Below are 25,808 nucleotides of genomic sequence, written 5' to 3' on the forward strand. Positions count from 1 at the left end.
CTGTGCTGTTGTGTTGCAGGGACTCGGAGAGCTCCTACGTGCAGCCCGACCCGCGGCTCAGCTTCTCGTCGAGCGGGCGGCCGTCCATCGCAGAGAGTGAGTACCCTCTCACCTGGCTCCTCCTGGAGCTGATAAATCCTTGCAATACGTCTAACTGCTGTCCTGTTTCAGTTTCCTCCCACTTCTTTTATGCATAGATAATTTAGTTCCCGCAGACTGGAGGGCACCGTGGCACCTGCCACAATGCATCTCCAGCCACGTTGACGGCCATGAAGCAGTTGGTGGACACAGCCGAGTCAGACGCCCTGCGACTGCGGGGGGGGGGGGGAGGGGGGGGCTCCAACTTGGCTTTGTTCAGTACAGGGTGTCTATGTATGGCGTTCTTGTTACACAGTCACAGCCACACGCAACTTTTCGATAAGCTGTGAGTGAACGTGGCCCGCAAGTGCGATTTCGTATTGGTGACTTTCTATTAGTGTGGCCTCGGTCGCAGTTGTGTCGTGTTACAGTGCTACTTGCTATAGATTTCTTGGAGTGAGTAAAGTAAGTAAGGTTCAGCGTTCTGGTCCACCGACCGCCATGGCATCCTCTGCCAATGGCGTCGTCGGATGCAGTACCGTGGGACATGTCATCGGCACAGGGCTCTCCCACTCGTTGTCGGTTCTCTCGACCTTGGAAGCACTGCTAATCGATCGACTAGCTCAGTTGGTCTCAAGAGGCTGAGTGCAGCCCACCATCAAAGAAAAATCCCTGGTAATACCGGCAGTCAGCCACGTCGAACAGTCAGCTACGGAGACGGACGATTTCTTAGATTACTGTGCACTGATTCAATGGTTATTACTTCTTCACTGAGGTGACACCTATGGACAGCAAATCCGCTACGATATCTTCCCCAATGTCGTCTATGGGTCAACAAGGATTACCATGATCTCATGGTCTAGAAGTAAGTAAAAAAATCCACGACTGATAGTTACAGGAGGAAAGGAATTGAAATAAAAAAAATGGAAAAGAAATACCAGATGAACTACTTGAAGATTCCTGAAATTTTTGGATTCTGTGAAGCTTTGAATCGAGTTAAGGAAGTAGTGACATTCCCAGATAAACGCTTCGTTATTCCCAGATGCGCCGATTGCTGTGGAACTCCGTCCGCAGTTCTGCTCGCACACTCAGTGGACTGTACGTTAATGGGAAAAAAATGCGACGCCATTAAGGACCGTGGGAGTGGCACCGTGGCATAGCATTTGCGTACTGAGGAGTGTCAGAGATTTATTTGTTTTGGTCATCGGCGATCAGATGCCGCTCAGGGGCCGCGTGGCATTAGCCGAGCGGTCTTAGGCGCTGCTGTCTTAGGCTGTCCCGGCGGAGGTTCGAGTCCTCCCTCGGTCATGGGTGTGTGTGTTTGTCCTTAGGATAATTCAGTTTAAGTAGTGTGTAAGCTTAGGGATTGATGACCTTAGCAGTTAAGCCCCATAAGATTTCACACACTTTTTTTTTTTTTTTTTTTTTTTTTTTTTTGCCGCTCAGTGGCTTGACCGTGCTACCTTTGTTTTGACTCAACGGGCAGCTACTGAGTTTAGATTACAGCTGAACAGTTTGTGACACATTCACCCTTGGGTACAATCCCGCCTCGCCAACCACTACTTACTCCTCTGCAACACCCTCAACCAAAAGAATAGGATCGCATTATGAGCCTGTGAGAAGCCGACAGGATGTTTCGAGGATTGCTGCATACGCTGGCCACCGTGCGTTGTTGGTGTGTCGCTGCTTTAAACAGTTATCTGTGGAACATTCCTTCATCTGTAAACCACATTCTGGACACCCGCGCAGTATGGACGCACTTCACCACCGACTCAGTGTGCGAGTGGTGGTGATCGACCAAACATCATCCAGGAAAGAAATCCAAGTACATGTCTGTGTCTCCAGCCGTCCGTCTGTAGGAAGACTAAGATCACGTGTGCCACTGGTCACGCTACTATCGATATCACGACGCCGTGAAGCAAGACTACTCCGGTGTCGTCAAAGAGTCGACAGGAGACTGGAACGACACAGTATTGTTTCCAGTGAGAAGAGTAGGTTCTATCTGTATGCGAGTGATGGACGTACACGAATGCGGCGTGGATCTGGTGAGCTGCCTCTTCCAGACTGCAGAGTGTATACGGGTCCCATCTCAGTCTTCACGTTGTCGGAGGTGCAGGCGGTGGAGTCATCAATAATACTTGCGGTTACTTTTGGTATTTTTGCAGGGTGAAGTAACCACTGCCGTTACTTCGACGGGAAGGCTTTTTTCAGCACGACTCCATATACGACAGCTGTAACACAGACACCCCTTATCTTGGTATACAACAATTCTCCTGGCAAACAAGGATCTCTAACAAATTGATCACCTCTTGGACATGATGCCGCGGGAACTTATTCGTTCTCAAAAATGGTTCAAATGGCTCTGAGCCCTATAGGACTTAACAGCTGTGGTCATCAGTCCCCTAGAACTTAGAACTACTTAAACCTAACTAACCTAAGGACATCACACACACCCATGCCCGAGGCAGGATTCGAACCTGCGACCGTAGCAGTCACGCGGTTCCGGACTGCGCGCCTAGAACCGCGAGACCACCGCGGCCGGCTATTCGTTCTCCAGAGGCTACAAGAACCAACGCCGAATTGCACCAAAAGGTGCAAGATGCTTGGGACAGTCTATCACAGGGAACAATTCGACACCATTTCGATCTTCTGCAATCGGGAACACGCGACTGCGGTGCTGCCACAGCAAGATACATTACTTATTGATGCAACTTTTTACTGTGAGGCAAATGTTTTATTTCGTCTGATTTTCTTATCATATAGTCCTGTGCTGATGGGCTACCTGTCACATCAGTTGCCACTACAAGGACTTGCTCCTTGAGTGTGCCGCATTCACTGTATACTGTGTACTGTATACAGCAGGCATACTCATAATGGTGGTGCCTCCCTCTCTGACACAGGAAAATGTGAAACTATTGGTGGTAGTTGACCAACACACATTGTTCTGAGAGATTTTTGCAATCAATTAATTGTGCAATTCATTACACATCTTAACAAATAGTGTACTCCTGAACTTAAATTTCTATCTGCTTTAAGGATTGACATACAAAAACAACTTCATGGTCCAGCAGCAGCAGAATTCGTGCTTCTTTACCTTATTTGTAAATCTGAAGAAGTTACGTTTGTACTGGGTTGCTTTTACAAGAAACTGTCAACATATTGGTGTTCTTCTTTAGGTATCTTGGTTGACTGTGGGGTGAGGAGCACTGAATATTAATGAAATATGTTGCGATTGTACACGTTGGGGCAGGGGGTGGGGGACAGAAGAAGAGGCAAAACAGAGAAACTTGTTTTATCAAATAAATTTTTTTTATCTTATAAAGTTTCTCCTGTCAGTTACAAGAGGGGAATATTTATCTTCTCTAATGTGCATGTTTAAAAAAGTTTAAGCTCAGCAGTATTTTCGATGTGTGAAGCTATTTTGTTTCCTGTTTAGAATCCCTTTCGTTGAAAATGACTGTAATCTAATGACTGGCAACAGTTGGACATTTACACATGTAAATTAGTTCACATTTCCAGTGACGATGTCAAACGAAAACAAATAAATAAATGAAAGAAACGAGTCCATTGTAATGGGGTTGGGGTAAGTTTCGATAGCAAAATGGATCAAGTAAATATAGTTACTTGAATGTAAAATTTCCGAAGCTTACAATGGGGCAAAGCATCTTCTCATATTTATCTACGTTTGTTTCGACACGATTCAGTAATACAGAACTATGATCTTCATTTGTAGCTTTACGATAGTAAGAAAATCTTACATCTAAATAAAACTGCATAATCCAAAACAATACCAAACGTTTTATCCAAAAATAAGGGATTTATAGTGATAAGCACGCCCAGACGTTTCTGCCAGCAACAGACCTGGCGTTCGCCGTGCTTAGCTGACGTGACATCACCAACAAGCGCCGAGGCCTTCCTTTGAATCGGTGTTGGTCTCATGCACCCTAGGCCTTATTTCAAAGTATTGACCTATGAAGGTCATGTACAAATGATCCCGGGGTACAACACCTATTTAATATGATTCAAAATATTCTTGCTAATGCGAATTGGCCTCGCCTGTCCTTTACTCAACTGGTACGGCGGTGTGGCCGCCGTCGGGCACACTCCGTCACGTGTGAAGCTCTGCTGTGTCTGCTGGCGGCTTCAGGGCGGTCAGTGTGTTAACCTATTCACACATATCCTTTTACAGCTAGAAAGATTGAAACAAGGGGACTAAAGTAAGATAAAAGTGATTTTGTAGTTCATTTACGGAAACACTTTTCAGTACTGCTATATCTGGCCTTGAGACGCCACTGGAAGAGCAGACTTGTTATAAATAGCGGTTCCCAATTTGGAAACTGGACGTAGGATACCACAATAATAATGAAACCTGACATGGGTGAGACTACAGAATAACAGAAGCAGAAACATTCCAACGAGCATGAGTCGACCTATATCCCGTTCGCGAGATACGTTATGTGAGCAGAACTACCCGGATGCCAGTACGTAGTGCGGAACCGACCACTAGGTGTCACAAGAGGCAGACCCGCCAGCATCAAAGGAGGCGGGGAGAATTGTTCTGTCAGTAGAAAAGCAGTAAGAGCAAAATGGGTCGGTGAAATGTGCTAATTGTCTTCGAAAGTGCACTGTTCATAGGATGTCACATCGGTAAGCGACATTTCAGCCCTTCTAAACCTGCCCAAGTCAACTGTTGGTGGTACTACTGTGAAGTAAAAACGTGGAAGAACAGCCACAACGTATCCAAAGTCAGGCAAACCCCTAGTACTGACCCACAGCGACTGTTCAGCTTTGCGAAGAGGGTTTGAAAAAACAATCGAATGACATCAGGGAGACGAATTACATACGAATTTCAAAGAGCTCCCAGGTCTTGATGGCACTATGCTTGTGCGTGGGGTGTCGAAAAGAATGGTGTGCAGTGATAGAACAGTTCCTCTTAAGCCACGAATTTCTATCGTCAAAGCTAAGAGATGTTTGAGGTAGTTTAAAGAGCTAACACTACTGAACGGTGGATGACAGGAAACGAGTGATATTTGGTATGATCAAATACACTATACGTCCTGGCAGTCTGTAGGAATGGTATGAGTTTCGCGAAAACCTGCAGAACATTACTGCTATCATGTGCACTATGAAGAGTGAAGTAAGGGGGAAGTGGTGTTACGGTATGTAAGTGTGTTTCGTGTTACGGTGCGGTTCCTTCATTGCGGCTAAGCCAACGCTAAATGCAGGAGGATGTGAACACTTTTTACAGAATTGTGTAGTGCGTACAGCAGAGGAGGATTTCGGAGACGATGATTGATTGTATCAGCGTGATAGGGCAGCAAATGTGAGGCAGTGGCTTGTGGACAATAACATTCCTAAATTGGACTGACCTGTCCAGACGCCCAATCTGAATCCAATGGAACACCTTTGGGATGAGTTAGAAGTTGACTTTGCTCCAGGCATCAGCTTCCAACATCACAATCCATTATCACTATCTTCTCTGGTTTCGGCTCTTGAGGAAGTGCTCAAACCATCACAAAGGTGAAGGATAGACACGCCGAATATTAATGTTCGCTACAGAATACTTTTGATCAGATAACGTATTTGAAATGTGAACTCCTCGATCAAATCCTTCTCTGACAGGGCTCAGATTTCACCCTCTGTCCATTCTAATTCATCTCATTAAATGCTGCAACTAAGTGTTCACGCCTTCCTATTAATAGATCTGTCGTTTCCATGTGTCGATGTAAAGCTGCATCGGTATCAGCAATGACTAAGGAATTCAGGTGAGAAAAGTCGAGGGACAGCGATATGCACATGTACAAATGGCTGCAGTAAGGTGTACATAAGATATAAATGGGCAGTGCTTTGGTGGAACTGTCATTTACAGCCGTGTGAGTAATGTGAAAAGATTTTCGACGTGATTGTGGCCTCACCAGGCATTAAGAGACACTGAAGCCGAATGGTATTTGGAGCTAGACGCAAGGGACATTCCATTTCGGAAATCGGCAGGGAATTCAGTATCCCGAGATACACAGTATCAACAGTGCGCTGAGAGTACCAGATATCAGGCATTAACTCTCACTAAGGAAAACGCAGTGACCGACGGTCTTCACTTAACAACCGAGAGCAGCAGCGTTTGTGAAGAGTTGACAGTGCTAACAGACAAGCAACACTGCGTGAAATAACCCCAGAAATCAATGTAGGACGTCTGACGACCGTATCTGTTAGGACAGTGCGGCAAAATTTGGCGTTCATGGGCTATGGCAGCAGACGATGGACGGGAATGGCATTGCTAACACCACGACATTGACTGCAATGCCTCTCCTGGGCTCGTGACCATATCGATTTGACTCTAGACGACTGGAAAACCGTAGTCTCGTCGTATGAGTCCTGACTTCAGGTGGCAAGAGCTGATGGTTGGGTTGGAGTGAAGTGCAGACCCCACGAAGCCGTCGACTCAAGTTGTCAGCAAGGCATTGTGCAAGCTGGTGTGGGCTGTGTTTACATGGAATGGAATGGGTCCTTTCGTTCAACTGAACCGATCATCTTCTGCTACGTAGAGACATTTGCAGCCATTCATGGTCTTCATGTTCCCAAAAAACGATGGAATTTTTGTGGATACCATTGCGCCATGTCTTCGGATCACAGTTGTTCGACCGGCCGGAGTGGCCGAGCGGTTCTAGGCGCTACAGTCTGGAACCGCGTGACCGCTACGGTCGCAGGTTCGAATCCTGCCTCGGGCATGGATGTGTGTGAAGTGCTTAGGTTAGTTAGGTTTAAGTAGTTCTAAGTTCTAGGGGACTGATGACCTCAGAAGTTAAGTCGCATAGTGCTCAGAGCCAATTGAACCATTTGGACAATTGTTCACGATCGATTTGAAGAACATTCTTGACAACTCGATCCAATTATTTAGCCACCCACCTCGCCTGACACGAACGCCACTGAACATTTATGGGACATTAGTGAGAGGTCAGTTCGTGCACAAAATCCTGCACCGGCAACACTTTCGTAATTATTGACGGCTGTCGAGACAATATGGCTCAGTATTTCTGCAGGGGACTTCAGCAACATCTCTAGTTCGTGACAAGTCGAATTGCTGTACTGTGGTGGGAAAAACGAGATCCGACACGATATTAGAGCGTATCCTACAACTTTTGTCATCTCAATACAAAACAATCTTACACAATGTCCCAAGTCTTGACGTGAGCGTACACTGTGCTGTTACAGGTGTGCAACATTATCGGTGGAAGTACCTCTTCAGTTTTGAGATGACCTCACACTAAAAAATCCACAGGATTGAAGTCAGCTAACCTGTGAGGCAAAGCTAGAGCCAGATGGAGCTACGCATCTTGAAGCACATTCACGCGTTGGATGTTATCATACAACAGCAGCAAAATGTGCGGGCGCCCCATAATGCACAAACCATATTCATGGGCTAAGGGTGTAGTTAAAGGCCATCTACATGGAGACTTGGCCGAAAAGTTTACGTTATTACTAATAACTGCGACATTGTATCGGACAGAACTCAATGGCATCTCGTAGCCACATATTCACAAGCATTTCGCAACGATCCGTCAATGGATCCCTGTTTACGTGAACGTTTTTATCTTTATTATCGTATACCTTAACCATGATTGTTATGTACCCTGTATACGTCTCAATAGTATAAAACCAATTTAAGACAAACAGCTCGGTATTCAGGCATCTGGGAGTGAATAGGAGGGTTTCTCTTAAACGTTGCCATGTGGCTAACACTGATGTTAATGAAACTGCTACTACACCACGCGGAGCTTGATTTCCAAGGCAGTTTTCTATTGAATGGTTGGATCTATTTTTTCTTCTAATTTTGTCCTTACTGGTCGCATTTCCCTAATAAAATGTGATTTAGTGTTTGTCGGTTGAATAGATTTTTATTACGCAGTGGCCGAAAGTACATGCATTTTCAAGCGGGCTTTCAAAATCTACCTTTCATAATTTTCGCCATTGATAAAACTGCAGCACGCACTTTGAAGCAGTTGACCTTGTGCAGTTACCTCTGTTATATACTTACTGCTTAGTCGCTTTGTTTCGCCACCTGAGCTGCGAATATAAACGGAAAGCTATTTCGAACTGCGTGTACTGGGGTGATGTTTACGCTTGTGCTAGCTATTGGAGCTGTACTTGTTTATAGTCGCAAAGTATTGTAATCGCCGAGTATACGGTCCCCAAGGTACAAAAATGGTTCAAATGGCTCTGAGCACGATGGGACTCAACATCTTAGGTCATAAGTCCCCTAGAACTTAGAACTACTTAAACCTAACTAACCTAAGGACATCACACACACCCATGCCCGAGGCAGGATTCGAACCTGCGACCGTAGCAGTCCCGCGGTTCCGGACTGCAGCGCCAGAACCGCACGGCCACCGCGGCCGGCCCCCAAGGTACGTTAAGGTTTGTAAACATCGGGCACGCTACGTCGAGTACCGATGTCTTGACATGTGTGGCTCGACTAAATAATGAGGGTCACCATGTAGCGTGGTCGGGGTGATTGGACTTCAATAAAGCAAAGGACAGAAAATTTCGCAAGTACAATGATAATAATAGGTACAGATACAGGTGTGGAAAATCTCAGATGTTATAGTCTTTTGGGCTGAAAATTATTGAAATGCATCGACAAAATGCTTCAAACTAATCCAGCTTAAGGGTAGCAGTTAAAGTTAGTTAACACTGAGCGGAAGCAAAATTACCAGCATCCGGCTTAAGATCAGTATTGGAAAAGTCAACAAAACATAATAAATGTAGAAGATCTGATGTTGTCACCCCAAACGAGAATCAAAGTCCAAATCCGATGACACGCATGCCCATGAAATACTGCTCTTAGCACTGAAAGCACGTTTATTACTGATACCAAAGTGTAGTCGTAACAGAACTGACTTCCTGGAGAGAGAGTGCAGCTGTTCGTACAAACAACGACTATTGAAGAGTATACAAACGTAAGATATTTCGAAAATATCTCGACAACGATATATACTTAATAATAAATAGTTCTAGTGTTCGGTTTTGAACTGGCAATTCGCCACATGTTAGCCAGCGATGCTTTCCGCTATGCCGCATTGCATTGCATCCACAGCTCGCCGCAATATTAATGCATGGCAGAGGAAAATGGAACCAAGAATGATACCAGATGTAGATTACGGAGGTCTTACTTGGTGAGATAGTAATGTGCCTTCGAGGGAGTGAAAGTAAAATGTCTGAAGCACAGCATTGTTTGGGACTGAAACATGGAGCACAAGACATTTGCTGAAGAAAGAACAGCAACCACGTGAAATGTTGTGCTTCATCGAGATATTAAAATTAAGGGAACACGTAAAATCACTTATGAGAATGGTGATGTCGATGGAAAACGTTTCCCATAGGAAATGACAGTTTAGACGTTGACATTCTGGTGACTGGCATTTCAGTCACCGACATGATCTCTGGTACAAAATACTCTCGCTACTCGTGCCGCATCAGAACAGAATCTTTCGGTGATACTTTCCATCGCCTTTATCTGGAACAAAGCTGTCGTAATGTCTATGATATTATATGGCCGTTTCTGATCTTCATGCTTCGTCTGGACATGATACTGCTGTAGAAATTGTCGATGTTTATCATGATAGTAGCAACCGGTGGAACGTGAACGACATGGTGAATTTGGTGCTAATATCATAATGTTGGGCTACAGCTTCCACATAGGGCCAAGTTTATGACCGTTACAGTAGTTGGTATATTAGTGGTGGAAGGCAACGGGCTCTAGACAGAAAAATAGTACAGAGAAATTCGACGAGTTGATTACGTTTTCGGCAACATACCCTCTGGATCTCGCGCCACACATAATTAATCAGACCAAACGCGGATGCCACTTTCTGCAGTGTGAGTGTCCCTAATACAATTACTCAAGAGGGGTAAATTCCGAAAATCGTATATGTTGTGAAGGATATTGATGTAGTTCAGAGGGAGGAGCGGGAACAAGGAGAGGCATTTTTAAACGATGGAGCCAAAAGCAAACATGAAACTAAAGTTTACACAAGATACGAATGTTGAAAGAGAATTGGTTTTGTAATCTCGCTAGTATTTCAGGAAGAGCATTGATAGTATCCTTCTGACTTCATCTGAACTGAATTAAGTTAGCTCAAGTGATGTGAATGCAGTCAGTGGGAGTGGTATCAAACAATACCGCTCACAATTGTTGGAACTGCACTGTAATCAATAAATCGTTGAAAATGAAATGGAATCCGAATATGCCGTTATCTGCGGATAGTCACATTAACATTGTTTTCAGTGTCTTCCATAGACACTTTGTAGCCCGGCCTTAACCTCACCACTTTCGACATCTTTGGCGTTGTTAACATAATTTGAATCTCCTACCTCAATTATTTTCAGAAGTGTTCTACTGCTAAATAAATAGTTATAAGAAGTTCCCCAATCAAATTAAATAAAAATCTCGTTTCATCTGCAGGGAACTTCCTTATTCCTCCTTCATCAGCCCATCTAATTTTCCATACTGTTCTGTAGCAGCACATGTCAGGTACTGCGTTCATCTTCTGCTCCGTTTTCCTCACTATCCATGATACACGATCGTACAATGCGGTGCTCCAAAGGTACATTCTCTGAAATTTATTTCTCACATTAAGACCTGTGTTTGATACTAGTTAACTTCTCATGACCAGGAGTGCGCTTTCTGCCAGTGCTAGCTGCTTTTTATGTCCCCCTTGCCCCGTCAGTCATGGGTTATTTTGCTGCCTAGGTAGCACAATTCTTTAAAGTCGTCTACTTCGTGCCCACAATTTCTGATGTTAAGTTTCTCGCTATTCTCCTTTTTGCTACTTCTCATTAATTTTCCCTTTTTCTGGTTTACTCTCAGTACACATTCTGTGCCCATTAGACTGTTCATTCCATTCAACAGCTCTTCTTCACTTTCGCTGAGGATAGCACTGTAATCAGCAAATGTTATCATTGTTATCTTTTTATCCTAAATTTTAATCCCTTTCCAGAACCTTTCTTTTATTTCCGCCATTGTTTCTTGGATTTATAGATTGAATATTAGGCACAGAATAAAGCAACACTGTCTTACTCCCTTTTTCATTAGAACAATTCGTTGTTGGGCTTGTTCCATATTGGTTCTTGTACCTACTGTACATCACCCGTCTTTCCCTATAGCTTACTCCTATTTTTCTCAGAATTTCGAACACCTTGTAGCATTTTACACAATCGAACGCTTTTTGTAAGACGACACATGCTACGGGCGTATCTTGATTTTTCTTCACCCTTGGTTCCTGTGTCAACCGAAACACAAAACCGCCTCTCTGATGCCTTTACCTTTCCTACAGCCAGAATAATCGGATATAACGTATCCTCAATTTTGTTTTCCGCTTTTCTTTATATTGCTCTTATAAGCAACCTGGGTGAGTGAAATTTTAATCTCCTCGTACTTACCTGCAATTGATATGTTCGGCATTTTGCGGATTAAATTTATCCTAAACTCTGGTGGTGCATCGCCAGTGTCGTAGAGCCTGAACACAAACTTGAATACTCATTTGGTTGGAAATTTTCTTCCAATGATTTTAGAAATTCCGAAGGAATATTATGCCAATGGCCTTGCCGCAGTGGCAACACCGGTTCCCGTCAGATCACCGAATTTAAGGGCTGTCGGGCTGGGTTAGTACTTCGATGGGTGACCATCCAGTCTGCCGAGCGCTGTTGGCAAGCGCGGTGCACACAGCCCTTGTGAGACAAATTCAGGAGCTAGTTGATTTAGATATAGCGGCTCCGGTCTCGGAAACTGACATACGGCCGGGAGAGCGGTGTTCTGACCACATGCCCCTCCATACCCGCATCCAGTGACGCCTATGGGCTGAGGATGACACGGTGGCCGGTCGGTACCGTTCAGCCTGTTCGGGAGGAGTTTAGTTTTAGAAGGAATATTATCTATCCGTTATACCTTATTTGATCTCAAATATTCCAGAGCTCTTTTAAGTTTTAACTCGAATGTGGGATCTCTTGTGTGTTCCCTGTCAGCTCTAGTTTCTTCTTCATCACGTTGTCAGACAAGTTCAAATGGTTCAAATGGCTCTGAGCACTATGGGACTCAACTGCTGTGGTCATAAGTACCCTAGAACTTAGAACTACTTAAACCTAACTAACCTAAGGACATCACACACATCCATGCCCGAGGCAGGATTCGAACCTGCGACCGTAGCGGTCGTGTGGTTCCAGACTGTAGCACCTTTAACCGCTCGGCTACTCCGGCCAGCCTGTCAGACAAGTCTTCCCCTCATACAGGCCTTCGATGTACTATTTCCACCTATCTCCTCTCTCCTCTCCGTTTAAAAGTGGGTTTGCTACTACAGTCTTTATGGTATCATCCTTGCATTTAATTTTGCCGAAGTAACCACGTCTTTCCTTGAACATTTTTGTACTTCCCATGACCATTTTTGTACTTCCTATTTTCATCTGTCACTTGAAATATTTCTTCTGTTATTCAAGATTTCTTCGAAGTTACCTTCCTGGTACCCATGTTTGCCTTAGTGTATCTGTAATAGTCATTTTTAGACATAACTTCAAACGCGTCTCCTCATTATTGAGCACTTCAACATCCCACTTCCTACCACATTAATTCTTCTGTAAGAGTCTCTTAAACTTCAGTCTGCTCTTCATCATTTCAAAATTATGATATTATCTATATCTGCATATGGGTATGCCTTAAAATCCAGTGTCTAATTTCTGAATCTTTGTGTCACCATGATGTAATCCAGTTGGTATATTTCCGTATACCGGGTCTTTTCCATGTATATCTCCTCCTCTTGAACGGAATATTTTCTGTTACTATCTGAAATTTCTTACAGAACTCAGCCTTTGTCCTCTCTCATTTCTACAACCAAGCCCGTATTCTTCTGTAAACCTCTCTTTTAGTCCTCCTCCTATTCCCGTTTTCCAGTCCCCAATCACTATTGAATTTTCATCTCCCTTTACATACTGAATTACCAGTTCACTTTCGCTACATAGTTCCTCTCTCTTCACCTTCTGCTTACGACTATCGTTGTAGGCGTTGGTTTGCTGTCGAATCTGAAGATAACAAACCTATCACTGAATTGTCACCCTATATCTCTCACTGCCCAACTTCCCTATTCGCAGCGAATCCTACTCTCGTTATACTGTTTTCTACTTCTGTTGATGGTACCCTATATTCGTCTGACCAAAAATCCCCATGACTTTAAACAGAACTAAAATCAAAAAGTAATGTTCTCAAGAGGAAATGTAAGGATTAGAGTGTCTGTGCACCCTTCTTTCCTGAACTAAATTTTCGGGGTTTCTCATGGTTCCATCTGTGACACAAGAGGTCCTTTGTCGAGTTATGTGGAAAACATATCGCTTGGGAACTAATTTATCTCTTATTTATTTACTGATTCACTTACTTCATCACGGAGTATTAGAGCATCTCAATCACTTTCTTGGTTCTAAATAGGCAACATAGTAAGTTAACATAGCAGTAGATGCAGTACGTGAACAGTACATAATAACAGTAACAGGTATAGTAAACATTACAATACACATACTGCAGCATCATTGAGTGGTAGGGCTAAAAATAATGGCAACTGAGGCAGCAAACGTATATATAGTAAATCAGAAACGTCGGCCTAATTACCACGGCAGTAATAAATTTCTCTGATACGTTTGTCGAATGTGAACAATGACATGTATCAGAAGTATATGACAGCTGTAGAAAGGAAAACGGTTCAAATCGTTCTAAACACTATGGGACTTAACATCTGAGGTCATCAGTCACCTAGAAATTAGGACTACTTAAACCTAACTAACCTAAGGACATCACACACATCCCTACCCGAGGCAGGATCCAAACCTGCGACCGTAGCGTTCGTGGGGTTCCGGACTGAAGCGTCTAGAACCGTTCGGCCACTCCGGCCGAAGTAGGTAGGAAATAAAATCTGAAGAACAAGTTCTGGTCCTGAGTCGCTCCACAAGTGTAATACGGGCCACCCAAACTGAAACACTAAAAAAGATAGCAAATAACAAGTCTTTAGTTACTGTGTGTTTAGAGTATAACAGGAAGAACAGACGATTAAATTTGCACGTGAATTGTGGTGTACAGGGTATAAATTTACTGCAGTGAGGTGCTACCGCGGGCAGCAGAAATGACTCTAACCCGTCTGGGCACTGAGTCAAAATAACTAGTGTGAGAACAGAAGGAAATCTGGTAATCTGGGTGCCGACTTGCCGATTCGCCGTGCTGACCAGCACTGCTATAAGCGTCTGTGGGTGCACACGACACGGAGAACGCTGGTTAGCCTGCTGGTGAAGGTGGAGCAGTGCCATTACGTGCACACCGTCACGAGCGATGCCTTAGCTTTGGAGTCTTTCTCAGTCGAATTTACAGATACTGTTCACTAAGAAATGAATTTTACATTAAATATAACTCTACGTATCACATTAATGGTTAAATGCCTATTATCTCCTTAATGGTTATACCTGCAATGACATTCGCATTTAAGGAAGGTATAGCGCAAAATTGCAAGAGTGTTCAATGCATAATAGCGGACGCTATGGTTTTGCTTTTGCTACGTGTTACAGTATATGTTGCTGCGTATAAAATTTAGATAACATATCGAATTTTGCTTTAGACTTGGGAAGAGGTCTCTGTCTCTAATCTCTAATGACCTCGATATTGACGGACTTTGATCTTTCTTTCTTTCAGACTCTGGCTCTCATTGTCCCCGATTTAATCCTGGGTAGAGGCAGTGACTTTTCCCTGTTCCAGGCCCTGGAGAACTGACGTATGTCCATTCATAAGCCTGCCGTCAGAATGAGCAGCGAGGCTCTTTTCTGGGGATGAAGAACGTCCTGTTTGGGAGACCTCCCTCTCCTCCCCCTCTTCGTGCCATGGCGAACAGAAAGACTGCACTCTGTTAGGATATGACAGCAAGGGAGGGGAAGAAAACCAAAGTGCACTCCGTGTGCATACCGGGGGGAGTCATTCCAGATGTGGAAAGGGTCCTTCCGGATGCCATGAAGGGTACAGGGTGCACCCATCTGCAGGTGGTCGCTCATGTCGGCACCAATGATGTGTGTCGCTATGGATCGGAGGAAATCCTCTCTGGCTTCCGGCGGCTATCTGATTTGGTGAAGACTGCCAGTCTCGCTAGCGGGATGAAAGCAGTGCTCATCATCTGCAGCATCGTCGACAGGACTGACTGCGGACCTTTGGTACAGAGCCGAGTGGAGGGTCTGAATCAGAGGTTGAGACGGTTCTGCGACCATGTGGGCTGCAGATTCCTCGACTTGCGCCATAGGGTGGTGGGGTTTCGGGTTCCGCTGGATAGGTCAGGAGTCCACTACACGCAACAAGCGGCTACACGGGTAGCAGGGGTTGTGTGGCGTGGGCTGGGCGTTTTTTTAGGTTAGATGGCCTCGGGCAAGTGCAGAAAGGGCAACAGCCTCAACGGGTGCGGGGCAAAGTCAGGACATGCGGGGACCAAGCAGCAATCGGTATTGTAATTGTAAACTGTCGAAGCTGCGTTGGTAAAGTACCGGAACTTCAAGCGCTGATAGAAAGCACCGAAGCTGAAATCGTTATAGGTACAGAAAGCTGGCTGAAGCCAGAGATAAATTCTGCCGAAATTTTTACAAAGGCACAGACGGTGTTTAGAAAGGATAGATTGCATGCAACCGGTGGTGGAGTGTTCGTCGCTGTTAGTAGTAGTTTATCCTGTAGTGAAGTAGAAGTGGATAGTTCCTGTGAATTATTATGGGTGGAGGTTACACTCAACAACCGAGCTAGGTTAATAATTGGCTCCTTTTACCGACCCCCCGACTCAGCAGCATTAGTGGCAGAACAACTGAGAGAAAATTTGGAATAAATTTCACATAAATTTTCTCAGCATGTTATGGTCTTAGGTGGAGATTTCAATTTACCAGATATAGACTGGGACACTCAGATGTTTAGGACGGGTGGTAGGGACAGAGCATCGAGTGACATTATACTGAGTGCACTATCCGAAAATTACCTCGAGCAATTAAACAGAGAACCGACTCGTGGAGATAACATCTTGGACCTACTGATAACAAACAGACCCGAACTTTTCGACTCTGTAAGTGCAGAACAGGGAATCAGTGATCATAAGGCCGTTGCAGCATCCCTGAATATGGAAGTTAATAGGAATATAAAAAAAGGGAGGAAGGTTTATCTGTTTAGCAAGAGTAATAGAAGGCAGATTTCAGACTACCTAACAGATCAAAACGAAAATTTCTGTTCAGACACTGACAATGTTGAGTGTTTATGGAAAAAGTTCAAGGCAATCGTAAAATTCGTTTTAGACAGGTACGTGCCGAGCAAAACTGTGAGGGACGGGAAAAACCCACCGTGGTACAACAACAAAGTTAGGAAACTACTGCGAAAGCAAAGAGAGCTTCACTCCAAGTTTAAACGCAGCCAAAACCTCTCAGACAAACAGAAGCTAAACGATGTCAAAGTTAGCGTAAGGAGGGCTATGCGTGAAGCGTTCAGTGAATTCGAAAGTAAAATACTAGGTACCGACTTGACAGAAAATCCTAGGAAGTTCTGGTCTTACGTTAAATCAGTAAGTGGCTCGAAACATCATGTCCAGACACTCCGGGATGATGATGGCATTGAAACAGAGGATGACAAGCGTAAAACTGAAATACTAAACACCTTTTTCCAAAGCTGTTTCACAGAGGAAGACCGCACTGCAGTTCCTTCTCTAAATCCTCGCACCAACGAAAAAATGGCTGACATTGAAATAAGTGTCCAAGGAATAGAAAAGCAACTGGAATCACTCAACAGAGGAAAGTCCACTGGACCTGACGGGATACCAATTCGATTCTACACAGAGTACGCGAAAGAACTTGCCCCCCTTCTAACAGCCGTGTACCGCAAGTCTCTAGAGGAACAGAAGGTTCCAAATGATTGGAAAAGAGCACAGGTAGTCCCAGTCTTCAAGAAGGGTCGTCGAGCAGATGCGCAAAACTATAGACCTATCTCTCTGACGTCGATCTGTTGTAGAATTTTAGAACATGTCTTTTGCTCGAGTATCATGTCGTTTTTGGAAACTCAGAATCTACTATGTAGGAATCAACATGGATTCCGGAAACAGCAATCGTGTGAAACCCAACTCGCTTTATTTGTTCATGAGACCCAGAAAATATTAGATACAGGCTCCCAGGTAGATGCCATTTTCCTTGACTTCCGGAAGGCGTTCGATACAGTTCCGCACTGTCGCCTGATAAACAAAGTAAGAACCTACGGAATATCAGACCAGCTGTGTGGCTGGATTGAAGAGTTTTTAGCGAACAGAACACAGCATGTTGTTCTCAACGGAGAGACATCTACAGACGTTAAAGTAACCTCTGGCGTGCCACAGGGGAGTGTTATGGGACCATTGCTTTTCACAATATATATAAATGACCTAGTAGATATTGTCGGAAGTTCCATGCGGATTTTCGCGGATGATGCTGTAGTATACAGAGAAGTTGCAGCATTAGAAAATTGTAGCGAAATGCAGGAAGATCTGCAGCGGATAGGCACTTGGTGCAGGGAGTGGCAACTGACCCTTAACATAGACAAATGTAATGTATTGCGAATAAATAGAAAGAAGGATCCTTTATTGTATGATTATATGATAGCGGAACAAACACTGGTAGCAGTTACTTCTGTAAAATATCTGGGAGTATGCGTGCGGAACGATTTGAAGTGGAATGATCATATAAAATTAATTGTTGGTAAGGCGGGTACCAGGTTGAGATTCATTGGGAGAGACCTTAGAAAATGTAGTCCATCAACAAAGGAGGTGGCTTACAAAACACTCGTTCGACCTATACTTGAGTATTGCTCATCAGTGTGGGATCCGTATCAGATCGGGTTGACGGAGGAGATAGAGAAGATCCAAAGAAGAGCGGCGCGTTTCGTCACAGAGTTATTTGGTAACCGTGACAGCGTTACGGAGATGTTTAACAAACTCAAGTGGCAGACCCTGCAAGAGAGGCGCTCTGCATCGCGGTGTAGCTTGCTCGCCAGGTTTCGAGAGGGTGCGTTTCTGGATGAGGTATCGAATATATTGCTTCCCCCTACTTATACCTCCCGAGGAGATCACGAATGTAAAATTAGAGAGATTAGAGCGCGCACAGAGGCTTTCAGACAGTCGTTCTTCCCGCGAACCATACGCGACTGGAACAGGATAGGGAGATAATGACAGTGGCACGTAAAGTGCCCTCCGCCACACACCGTTGGGTGGCTTGCGGAGTATAAATGTAGATGTAGATGTAGATGTTTGCGGTCATGGGCTCACGTCACAGTTGGGCTGTAGTTTGCGGCGTTTAGCACTCACAGATGGAAACATGTGTGAGTATCGAAATCTGAGACTAGCCCAGAGGCATAACCATATGACAAATGTTCCCATTTGGCTCAACACATTCACTCTCTTTAATATTTTTAAATGAGGAGAAGAAAGCGTCCATTGCTCGCCCCTCGGCAATATAACTGACAGCCACTGCTGCCTTCACATGTGGAGCACTTTTGCACCAATGTCGACGTCGGCCTTGAACTTCACTGGCAGAGGACCGCCCACGCGACCGCCATAGCGCTTCGTCCTTAATTTGATTGTGCGCCATCAGCGCCGTATGTGGTGCGTGCGCCAGTAATTGAGTAGAAAGTCGCTCCTGCTGCAACAGCGGCTGCGCTCGGCGAGCCGTACACAAGTGGCAATGACCCCAAACACCGCCCCCGCCAAAACACTCGAAGGCTAGCCAGACTTCGCAGTGACTCTGAGTAGTGCTGCGTTCACAGAGCGCGCTAGTAGTTTGTAAGGGATCCATGATCCCACGAACATAGATGCTAGTATCCGACGCCCAGGTCGATAGTAGACAGGAGTCGATTGTCGAGAGCTGCAGGAGGCACTGAGACTAGTGTTGAGTGCGGAGTAGTAGCACGGGAGTGTGTCGAGTGAGAAGTAGTGCTGGAGAGACGGGCAAGAATGGTTGTCGAGTAAATTTACCGAAGTGTGACAGATGAGCGCGTCCCCCTAATCGTCGTGGGGTGGACCCTCATCGATACCGATTCGCGAGTGATATGACACCAGAAGTGACAAGTGCCGAATTTCGTGTTTCGCGTCAACCGTGTCGGCCAGCAACAACCATGGATTGCAGTGATGATTGTTGTGGATGTTAACCATCATCATTGCGTGTGACGAAATACCTAAAATCAGCAACCAATAAGAGATATAATTGTAATTAGATGTGTAAGGCGAAGGTAGCAACTGCCTCAGAATTTGTGTGTTAGTAGGAAATATATATTAGTTTGTACATCGCTACCTTTGTGGACCTTAATAATAGACAAATTTTCAATCACTCCACTATTCAGTCGCAAAACAGCCGCACTCGGTTGAAATACCCCCAAAACCACAGCAGGAAAACCGTTCTTCATCCATTAAGCACACGGTCATGTAATCATAACAATTAACAGTTCGTCGGCTTCGGAAAATTACACAAAATCCAGTACAGCAATTTAAACGAGGGCGTTTCTAGTTGCATATACCTATACGGAGTTAGAGTAGCCAACGCCGCTACGGCGGCGATGTTTCGTCCACACAGCGACGAAAGGTACGGACAGGCGATAGAAAAGTGCAAAAATCAGCTGAAATACGTCTTGCGCTGAGGCAGGAACACGATATGAAATTGAGAAAAGTAGTACAGTAAACGTGTATAAAACATTCTCGGACTTCTTGCTGCGTCAGTGCAGTGTAAAACCTCGAGCTTCCGTCGAGTAGCCCTTTTCCCCTCATCTGTCCAGGCTCCCCCCCCCCCCCCCAAACCTCCAATCTGCCCTTGTTGTGGTGTGACATCTTCGTGCTGACTTTTTAGTGCAGTGTTTTCAGTGAGTGTTCAGTGTTGTGCGTCTTTTCCGAAGTGTTGCGAATGGAATTCCTACAGTCGCTGGGTGTAATTTTTATATTTCTTGCGAACAGAAACCAAACTGTCGCCGTGTTTTTTAATTGTCTGTCTAGTATTTCACCAGTCTGCTTCCTGTGTATTTTATTAGCATCGCCAAACCTTTATGTTTTAACTTTTCAAAATTTTCCGCCGTTTTGCAATTTAAGTCACCGTTTTATCGCCTGCTTTTTCTGTTTCATATCTTCTTCTTATGTTTTAAAAATGCTGTAGGCTGAAGAGCAGCGTACTAAGCTGCTGCCAGCCCGCCCCCTTCGGGGGGAATCGAAATTCAATAATGGAAAAGAAAAATCGAGTAGCTCCATCATCTTCGTCAGGAGCAACTGACAGTCAAAATTGCTGCTGTAGTGGCCTTATATAGCCCATAGACGCCTTATGATTAGTGGTCAATTACGTAAGACTGTCGGAGATGGTGCAACGTCTGCCTTGGTAACGCAACCGCTCCCGAAATAGCGTGTATATTGTAACAAATGTATGTGCCTCTTCTCTGCATCGACAGCTCGCTTCCGTGCACCGCTAAGATTGTATCCTCTGCCACGTTTGAAGCTCTTCTCGCACATTCTTATTTCTACACCCCCTTTAGTTCCAGAATCCCAGTATGTAGATGCCTGGCAGAAACCTTCCACTTGTCAAATAATATTTTGTGTTTGTTTGTATGGCCGTGCTCAACAACTGCAGATTTCTCCAGTTCTCGATTTTTAATGTGCCTTGGATGCTATGCACAGCGGTCGGAAACGGTACGGATGAACTGACCAATGGAATTGCTTCCCCACTCACAATGGATATTATAAATCACAAGAATCCTGAGGTCGAGGCTGTCCTTAACAGGGCGTAGTATCTCCTCTGCTTATCTTTATTCATGCTACGCCGTCGGCCTCAGTGTTCCTGGCATTTAAACAAAAGTGCCTTCACGAAAAACTTCGTTCTGTGTAGAAAACTGTTTTTTGAACAGACCGATCGTTGTCCCCTTGTGTTATTTACGCTTACAGTACCTCTACCTCACACGGTGAATGTAAAAACTATTTACGCACCTAGACATATCTGCTCTGGAATTTGTTCAGCATATAATTCAGTGCCATAACGAGTATAATGACTACAGATTTGAGTGTTTTCCAAGTCAGGTACAAAAAGTGAAAAAAAAGTGAAATAAACGTCACGTCGGATAATATAAATTTGTAAACAATCGTCCGTTTCTGATGCTCAACAAGAGTTTGAAGGTATAGCAAAAAGTAATTATACGACGTTTTTGCAGAACCATTTTCGGATTCGGCCTGTATTGCTTTCATAGATCGCATAATACCAAACTATATCGCAATATTAAACTATAGAAAAAATTGACAAGAATAATACACCACAAGAAAGATCACTGTCTTATTTACACAGCGCATCAGCAGGTGCAGTGTGTCATGAGACTAAAAAATGTTGCTAAGGCAATTTGTGCAGCAAACAAATCTTCAAGTTGGCTCTTAGTTAGTATGAAATATGCTCAAGCAACCAGCAAAATATCTTCCCCTTCTTTTTTTTGTATCTTTGTCTCGCATCGCCACAAAGTCGGCTTGGTTAATTTGGCATGTTTAATTTAAGGCGTGGCCAGATGCTCTTCCTATCGCTACCCCGTTATCCCACGAGTCGGAATACGCGTACCCAACTGTCTGCATGTGGTGTTAGCCGTGTGAAAGTGAGCGAGAGTTTGCTAAATTTTTGTGAATGGTGTGAATTTGGCTGGAATAGGGTACCAACGCGATGTCCACCAAGTGGGATGCGGAAAACCGCCAAATAACGACATCCAGGCTAACCAGCACACCGACCCTCGTCGGTAATCCACCGGACGTGTTCAATGCGGTTCCGGGCTCCTCCCCGTTTCGGAACCGGCGGTTTAGCACGCACAGCTATCCAGGAGGGCGAGGAAGCAGCTACAAATGCGGAAAATATGTGCCAACAATTTGTTCGCCCAACAGTCGATGCTTACAGCGAAACGGAACAAAGCCTGACGTTCTGAACCGTAATAACACTGAAGCTGACATCACATATTAGAACAACCATGGCAGAGAAATTGCCGAAATTTTACATTAGCAGCAAGGACTGGTACGCATAGGCTTCGTAAAACCTGCTCGTCATATGCACGAAATTTTAAATAAACGTAGTGCTTCCAAAAATCACTAAATTGAAATACTCGATGGTACGTATGACGTCTTCCGGAAGAAACGAATGCGGTCACTTGTAACTTTAAGACTCACTGTGAATAAAGGAAACAGGAAAACATTTATAGCGACAGGCACCCCTCATAGCTGTTGTCTAATTTTTCTTGTGAAAAAGGGGTTCGAAAAGCATGATAGCGTCTACAGAGAAATTTACTAGTCCACAGATTTCTTCTTTCTTCATTCCGTGACAATACGACTGTACGAAATCCACCTTCTCTTCTGTTTGCACACCAAGTAGCAGCGCATACTAGCATTGTTACTGATTACAAGCAGAATGAATGGGAGTTGGTTAAATACATGCTGCACATAAGTTAACGTGCTTACTTCAGAACCGTAATGGTTTCACGATGAAAACACTCATATTTGAACTTCGAAAACTTAGATCCCATTGTCAGGTAGAATCACATATTTACGCTGAAAGGCGTAAAATCTGTAGAACCTGACAGAAGTACGAACACATACAGAGTCCATAACAAACCTGAAAATAATTTAAGTACGATACTGCAGTCGTTTTAAGTAGGTGAAAATGAGACGGGGAGTATGATAGTGCAAGAACAATTCAAGAGAGAATTTAGAGACCTTTGTGGTGGAAACAAGGTCATTGGAGCTCAAAAAAAATGGCTCTGAGCACTATGCGACTTAACTTCGGAGGTCATCAGTCGCCTAGAACTTAGAACGAATTAAACCTAACTAACCTAAGGACATTACACACATCCATGCCCGAGACAGGATTCGAACTTGCGACAGTAGCGGTCGCTCGGCTCAAGACTGTAGCGCCTAGAACCGCACAGCCACTCCGACAGGCTCGGGGAAGATCATTTTGAGTTTCTTGGAAATGGAGGAACACGCGAGGCAATACTGACCCTTCGACTTATCTTAGAAGACAGATTGAAGGTAGGCAAATTTATTGATTTAGGGAAAAATTTAGCCACTGTAGACTCGACTGCACTCTTTGAAATTTTGGATGTAGCAGGAATAAAATACAGGGAGTGAAGTGTTGTTTGCAGCTTGTGAGTCTGTCTGTACACTGAGTAAGCACTGAAGAAAAGCAAGGAGAAATGTGGAAGTGAAATTAAAGTTCATGGAGAAGAAATAAATATATTGCTCTTTGCCGATGACGTTGTAATTCTGTCAGAGACAGCTAAGGAGTTGGAAGAGCAGTTCAACAGAATGTCTTGAAAAGAGATTTTGAAACGAACATCAATATAAATAGGAAATGTAATGTAGTTGAAGTAAATCAGGCGGGCTGAGAGAATTAGATTAGAAAATGAGATACTAAAAGTCGGAAGGTTTATAATAGGGCAGAAAAATTCAGGAGGCGATCAAAACTTTTCCCTGGCGCATATCTGCAACGCAACGCAACTGATATGCGGCTGTGTAAGCACTGACATGTGGGCGAGAGGTTAATGAAGTCTCCGACGGAAAGTTTTTGATTGCCCCTTATAACTGGTGATGGCCGAAGTAGGGAAGAGAGAAAACGCTGACGGGCAATGGCAAGAAAAGTTTTCTTGAAGAAGATGGATTCGTTAACGTTTAATATAAATTTTTATGCTAGAAAGTCTTTTCTGGAGATATTTGTGTGGCTTGTAGCCTTCTATGGAAGTGAAATGTGAGCGGTAGGCAATTCACGCAAGAACAGAAGCTCCTGAAATATAGTGCTATAGAATAATGCTGTTGGTTAAATGTGTACGTCGAATAGCAAATGAGTAGGTACTGACTCGAAATGGGGAAAAAGAAATTTATGAATCAGCTTGACTAAATGAAGGCATTGACTGGTAAGAGTCTCGTGAATGCATGCAGCCCACGACGAAGGAATTCACAGGCACGCTGCTGAGACCCTAACAGATCAGTATAGTTCATACGAAAGTTTAAAAAATTTTATACGCCTTGTCGAAAGATTTATGGGGCTGGATTTGCGCCTCACTTGATGAAAGTAGGCAGCACACATCGATGTTAGCACTGTAAGGCATTTAAGGCAAAATCTTCTGGGTTATTAGATTGTGTCATGTTTCTCTTCGAAATTCTTCTTCCACATTCGACGCTTCGGCTCCTCTGATGGAATCTTCTTAAGGAATCTTCACTGCTCAGCCAATGCTTGACTCATGAATAAAATTCCCAGCAGGAACATCGAAGGGTCGCTTACCATAGAAGAAGATGACTTAGCCTAGTTACCCAGAGTATTTTACATTCAGGGCAAGCATTACTTATGTATTAAATTAAAAGCTCACTTCATCAGACGCAACGTTTATTTTTGGTAGTAAGACTTCAGTCTCTTACTGTTGGACCGCCAGATATTTTCATTTTGCGTTTCTACTGCTCTTTCGTTACTGTATGGAGTTCCGACACTAATCGTCTGTTTTGACCATTGAAGCTGTGTGCTCGTCAGTGCAATACGGATTTCATGCAAATCTATATCCTAAATGTTCCCTGAAATTGTGAGCTCTGTCATATATAATGTTTAGACATATTAATATGTATAGTAAAGCGATGTGACTGCACGGTTAGTGAAATTTGAACAAGAACAGGAGAGATTTACTTTACGCATCGGATTTATATTGGAAGCAGAAAATAGTTAACTGATTTGATTGAACCAAACAAATTATAATAAGGAATTTACGTGAGAAAGTGTGCTTATATAACAGTTGCTTCATTCAGGCACGCTGGGACAGGTTTATTACAAAGGCTAGACGCAAAGTGATCTCGCTCTGTATAAGTGATGGACACCAGCTCCTTCAACAGCTGCAGCAACTGACTTATATTTTGTTCTGAAAGAAACAGGCTTTGAAAGATGGACCCTTCTGCTCACAGTATTTTCTGAATGACGCAGCGCGAATCGTAGAAATAGGCCTAATTGAGGAAAAAAATGATTGGCTCTGCTGAAGGTTAAGATCTGGAATAGGTTGATCCCCATTGCAAAAACAGCAACTTGTGCGTAAAAACGCAGGATTAGATAAATAAAGGCTAGGAAATTATACTGATTTGGAGAATAATTTGAAAAACATCAAATTGCTTCCAAAAAATAGTTAAGCCGCCATGGCATATTAACGCGTAAAGCGCATGATATAAAAAATCCGCAACACGTGAAGCATTTGAACGAAAGAAAGACTATCCCAGGAAATATTTAAAAAAAGTCGTTGAGTGGGAATGTCGCGAGTTTAAGTGCCCTAATATTCGGATGAGTTACTGAAAACTCGTTTCTCTACAGTGCGTCGAAAAGCACCCACTTTACAAAGTCACAAGTTAACTTAGAAAGCTCGCCCTATAGCTCTGGAAATTACCATTCCTAGCCGTGCAGTGCGGGCCAGTAAGTGGGCACACGTTAATCGTGCAATATTTACGAGTGAACAGCAGAATCTGCCTTCAGTTCTACTCAAATCTCACATAACCGTATACATATATCAACAAAAGTCTTGCTGCATCTCTTTATTTCGAAATGCATGGCACAAAGAAACAAGAATTCGTTATGAAGCTTGCGTGCATACTCATTTGCAATGTGTTGAGATCACCAGATCCAAAAGAAAAACATTTGTGTAATGACAGCGTCGTCTGTTT

General features: G+C 43.9%; 1 protein-coding gene across 1 annotated transcript in view; it reads left to right on the top strand.

The window, feature by feature from the left end:
- LOC126176599 (platelet-derived growth factor receptor beta-like) overlaps nt 1-25,808 on the top strand; it is a 150,036-nt gene that overhangs the window by 73,325 nt on the left and 50,903 nt on the right. Inside the window, exon 8 of the mRNA XM_049923760.1 lies at nt 20-96. Within this exon, the coding sequence (XP_049779717.1) occupies nt 20-96 (77 nt within the window). The remainder of the gene's footprint in view (nt 1-19; nt 97-25,808) is intronic.

The sequence above is a fragment of the Schistocerca cancellata genome, chromosome 3, assembly GCF_023864275.1.
Source record: "Schistocerca cancellata isolate TAMUIC-IGC-003103 chromosome 3, iqSchCanc2.1, whole genome shotgun sequence".
NCBI classification, from domain to species: domain Eukaryota; kingdom Metazoa; phylum Arthropoda; class Insecta; order Orthoptera; family Acrididae; genus Schistocerca; species Schistocerca cancellata.